Source organism: Sinocyclocheilus grahami, unplaced genomic scaffold, assembly GCF_001515645.1.
Source record: "Sinocyclocheilus grahami isolate Dianchi unplaced genomic scaffold, SAMN03320097.WGS_v1.1 scaffold269.1, whole genome shotgun sequence".
In the NCBI taxonomy this organism is placed as follows: Eukaryota; Metazoa; Chordata; class Actinopteri; order Cypriniformes; family Cyprinidae; genus Sinocyclocheilus; species Sinocyclocheilus grahami.
The window spans coordinates 967,475-973,112 of NW_015505448.1; the positions used below are offsets into that span (position 1 = coordinate 967,475).

A 5,638-nucleotide genomic window follows, 5' to 3' on the forward strand; every position below is an offset into this window, starting at 1 on the left:
TTCACATTTTTGATGCAGGTGTGTGAATGTGTTTTGCACCATATTCACTGCAGCAATAGTAGCAAAACTTGTGAGCGTACGAGTTTCTTGATTTGTGATTCGTAGACTAGGATTTGTGCACCTGCAGTGAAGGATTCAAGAACGTGTAACTGTTGTGTTGTGTTTGTGGGAGAGAAAAAAATATCTACAAGTTTGCAACTTTTGTCTGTGACTTCAGATTTACTGATACACATGTGTGGCTATTCTCTACAACTACAAATTCCGCTGTCACGGTCACTCAGTTGTTTTGCACCAAAAATACCTTCATAATCAACCTTCAGTAAGTATGAAAACAATAGGAAAACAAAGCCAAAACCCAGTCATATTAGGCAATTTAGGAATCCTGGTCAGGGCATGTCTGGGAAAAACCAGGATGTGTGGTCACCCTAGATTCACCTCATAGTTGATTGGCTTGGTTCATGGCTTTTAACACTTTAAAATAAGACTTTTTAAAAATAATTACGAAAAAGTAATGGAAAAATACTTTGCTGCTGCATTGTGGGTGAGCACTAATGCACTATATCTAAAAAAGAAACACACACGGATACACACTACCAAAAATCCCACGAATTGGACATTGTGTACCACCCAGGCACTTATACATACTATAATAACATACTATGATGCACATTTAAATGTGTAAGTGTTATTTCAGTCACACTGACCTTAAATGGCCAGCCAGATATGACATTATCTGCAAAGGCTAAGGGGAAATAACACATTCCCTTGCACCTTCAAATCTCCACTTCAGTCTGACAGTTTGAGACCTTGGCTGCTCTATAATAACACGTTATAACAGAAGTAAATGTTGACATTTTAGCACTTTTAGCATATTCTCACTAACACACATTGGTGGTTAACGAATTTGCTGGAGCATGCCCAGAATATTTTCAACATGCTGTAATATACACAGAATATTCTTGCTGAGATTATAATAAGTGAGTGTTCAATAGCTTTCTGTAGACAATGTTAAACTAGTTTTATATTTCTATGTCGAGCTGTAAATGGAACAGCTTGCTTTTCCATGCTTTGGAAAACTAGACTTGCTGACACGAGAGATAATTCATGCTTTAGTGATAGCAAACCCAGTAAAGCAACACAGGTGCGATGGTTTGAAATGTTTGAGATGATAATAACCTTTCAGTCTGCCTGATGGGGTTGAGTTTTTTTAGAAATCTGCTGAGTTTTCCAAGGCTAACAGCAGCGCCCTGCATAATTTAAGCTCTAATAAGTCTCGCTCACACAGTGAAAGTGGTGCGAAACAGTCGGACATATGAGCTGCTAACATCATTAAACAAAGCAATACTATTTTACCATCTACATGCTAATGTCAATACAGCATTCCAGTAGTTCAAAAATATGTGATTTAATAATTATGACGCTAAATGCATATTCACCATTAGCTATTGTGTCTATCACTGCACAGCACCCATAACATAACATTCTGTTATTATTTATCATGACACTTGATCATCTAAAAATGAATTTACTTACTAAGCTTAAAGGGATAGTTCACCCAAAAATGAAAATTAGCCCATGATCTACTCACCTTTAGGGCATCCTAGGCGAATCTGACATTCCTCTTTCAGACGAACACAATCACAGTTATATTTAAAATTGTCCTGGCTCTGTATAAGCTGTATAATGGCAGTGAATGGTGCCCCTGTTTTTGAAGCCTAAAAAACGGCATCCATCCATCATAAAACTACTCCACACGGCTCTGGGGTGTTAATAAAGGCCTTCTGAAGCGAAACGATGCGTTAGTGTAAGAAAAATACAGATTTTTAAATATTTATTAACTGTAATCTCCAGCTCTGGTAGCTCAAGCAGGCGTGTTCACGACAAGGCGTTCGAGCATATGACGTAGGCGTAGCTGAAGGCGCAATGTAAGCTCCGGTGTAGTAATTACCGTGATTACGAGATACCAACTTGTAAAAAGCGTTCACGGCCTCTTAGAACTCGTAATTACAACTTGTTAACTGGGAGTTTTCTGAGAGCTACAACTTGTACCACCTGACCACCTCTGATTCATTATCCGCTATGATTAGGCATTGATAGTGCGATAGTTCCGAGTCCGAATCCAAGGGTGTGAACAGCTCCAAGTAGAACGTCACGTGTTGTCATCTCGAAATCACAGTAATTACGACTTAATTACTTAATTATTCTTATTAAGAGTGACGAACGTGGAAGCCCAGAGGAGAAAGCAAGACAAAACACCTGCCACTAACTAGTTCTGCAAAACGAAGATTCTGAGTGAAAAAATGTCGGAGGATTTCGATATAAGGCAAGAGGAGAATAAGTTTTTTGCCCAGCCATATTTGTTTGAATCTGAGTATACCGACCAGGAACTCCGCGAGGTGGAGGAGGCTGCAGCGGTGGCGGCACAAACTACAGATGTAGTTCACATGGTTTCCCTGTGCTGTAAACAAAACTTGGTTCTCGCGAGACTACACTCTTCTCACCGGAGCTTATGTTGCGCCTTCCGCTACGCCTACGTCATACTCTCGAACGCCTTGTCGTGAACGTGCCTGCTTGAGCGACCGGAAGTTGAAGATTACAGTTTATACATTTTTAAAAAATCTATATTTCACTTCAGAAGGCCTTTATTAACACCCCGGAGCCGTGTGGAGTAGTTTTATGATAGATGGATACAGTTTTTTAGGCTTTAAAAACAGGGGCACCATTCACTGCCATTATACAGCTTATACAGAGCCAGGACAATTTTAAATATTACTGTGATTGTGTTCATCTGAAAGAGGAATGTCAGATATGCCTAGGATGCCCTGAGGGTGAGTAGATCATGGGCTAATTTTCATTTTTGAGTGAACTATCCCTTTAAGTTTTCATTTGACAGATGCTTTTATCCAACAATTCCCGCTTGCACTGTAATATTGATTAATATATTCATATTAGTGCTGGGCAGCGATTAATCATACATTTGTACATGTAGCAAATTACAGTCATCTTTTGAATGGCAAGTCAATATGAGTATTCTATTCTCTCTGAAAAATCAAAGCTCAATTAGAATTTAGCTTAATAGCGCTGATTATCCCATTGACGCCTTTTGAGTAGATGATTTCATTCCTTTACCTGCTGGTTGTGAAAATAGCTACATAAGAATGAAGAACTTTGCAAAGAATGTTCATTGCTGTCAAATATAATTTATCTTCACACAGATTCTTGGGGATTCTTAGAAACTAGAAAAGGTTCTTTTGGGTAACCAAAAATGGTTCTTATGTAATTACTGCGAAAAACCCCTTTGGAGCCTTTATTTTTAAGAGGTTAATTGTTTGTGTTGATAACCAAAATGTTCTCTTAATGTTTTCTTGGAATTTGTTGTGAGTATTGTTCTTGTTATTAGTGTACAGGGAGTCATTTTGGATAAAAGTGTTTCCTAACAGACAAATTAGAGGCAAGTTGCTAATAATAAGGTGTAATGTTTGTTCCTCCACAGCCGCCGTCCCATGGGAGAGTTTCCCCCACTAAGACTGTGCAGAATGGAAGTCCCACCAAATGTCCCAGATTCATGAAAGTGAAGAACTGGGAAACTGGAGCTTTATACAATGATACTCTACATCTCAGCTCCAGCAAGGTACGTTTGATGTTGATCCACTTGTATGTATGAACTACATTTAGTTGAGCATATAAAGAAATATAATCTTTTCCATTACTGACACAGCAGAGCCTTTACAAAAAAGTACTGTAACGGTATCATGGTAAAGTGGTAATACCATTTGGTTTGTGCGCCACTCAGAACTGAATTTAAAAATGCCTTTAAAATTTGTGGTTATACTTTACATTGTTTTCATTTCATATTATGCTCTAAAAAGATTTTTTTTAAAGTTTTACATAAAGAATATTGAGTATACTTTACAAGAAAATACTATATCAGCTTTTGATGCTTCAAAAATTCTTCATTCAGTGTGTTACTTGCCATTTCTTTGCAATTATGTATGAAATTTACTAGCAATTTGAGTGCAAATCATTTCATTACTACACCATTTTATCAGTGTAAGGTTAGTAAACATGAACTAACATAAACTAATTCTCCAACAGAATTTATTGATCTTGTTTTATCTGTTTACATTTGTTGATGCACCATTACTATTAACCGACAATGAGCAATTGTATTTTTATTGTTGGGGTGCCTCCAGGACCAGGGTTGGGAACCACTGATCTAAATCATTATTTCACTGCTTATTCAGGTGTTTCAAAAGTAATATGATAACAGCAAGAAAGAAAAAAAAAATCAGGAATGGCTAAGTGTCAAAGGTTCATGCTGCGTTCATGTTGTGTCGGAATTACCGCAATTACAAAATGACAACTCTGAGATTCTAGTACTGTTCACAGACACAAAAATGAGTTGTTGCTATAGCAACACTTGTAATGCCAAAATGGATCCAAGTGCAGCTTTTATGGTAATGACCGAAAAATACTACCTTAATTCACTTCTTGCAAATAGACTGGCCATAAAATGTCATATCAAACAGAGGTTGCCAACAAAGTAGCTTTAGTTGCTGCCATCTTGGTTGTTTTTACATAATGCAGTTGGTGGTTTCCATTGACTTCCATTGTATTTTTTTTTTCCTACTATGGAAGTCAATGGCAACCACCAACTGTTTGATTACCAGCAATCTTAAAAATATCTTCTTTTATGTTCAACATAAGAAAGCAACTCATACAGGTTTGGAACGACATGAGGGTGAGTAAATGATGACAGAATTTTCATTTTTGGGTGAACTATCCCTTTAAGTAGCAAATGAGAATCACTAAAATTAATGCATATATTTTGAGACAAAGGTCTTCTTTATGATTTTCAGTTTTGTTTAAGATAATTAAAGCAATAACGAAAGAATATGTAAAAGTATGGTATTTGGGGTAAAAAGCACCCCTGCTGTTGGGGCTAAAGGCACACAGTAATTAACATGATAGTTAATAGATGGCTGACTTTTCCATTTGTTGACATGACGTGATTAGATTCAGATGGTAAATATCATATATTATGTTGGGTGTCCATATTAAAGATGATCACCATGTTTAGAATGAAACCATCAAAAACATGATATTAATCATATCATATAATAAAATATCATTTGTTGTTACTACTGTAAATATATATTCAATTATTATTGGATCTCCTTGAATACTTTCAGAATCTTTACTTATTAAAACGATTTTGTTTCTGTATTTTAAAACATATTTTTTATATTTTTTATAACATTTTAATGACAGCATATTTATTGGGGGGAAAAAAAACTTTTATTTTTCAAAATAACCAGAAAATAGTACAAACTTTGCTAAAGTGATTGTTTTGAACAAGTATTAACTTATACATTATTAAAAAAACCACATTATTTTAGCTGAAGTATTTGTATAAATACCGTGTGCCTTTTACCCCATGCTGGTGAGCCGTGTGTGGGGTAAAAGGCCCCTCTTGCCACCTCATACATTTATACGATTTTTAAACAAAATAAACAACTTGAATGATTTATTTTCACACAAAATCTGTTGCTCCATTAATGTTCAATACACAATAATGATATATATATATAGGGTACAACGGGGCTAAAGGCCCACCTTAAGAAAAAATGTGCCATTC

At 36.1% G+C, this 5,638-nt stretch overlaps 1 protein-coding gene across 1 annotated transcript in view; it reads left to right on the forward strand.

Moving 5' to 3' along the window:
- LOC107599638 (nitric oxide synthase, brain-like) overlaps positions 1–5,638 on the forward strand; it is a 53,932-nt gene that overhangs the window by 8,463 nt on the left and 39,831 nt on the right. The window contains exon 4 of the mRNA XM_016291288.1: positions 3,494–3,631. Coding sequence (XP_016146774.1) covers positions 3,494–3,631 — 138 coding nt within the window. The remainder of the gene's footprint in view (positions 1–3,493; positions 3,632–5,638) is intronic.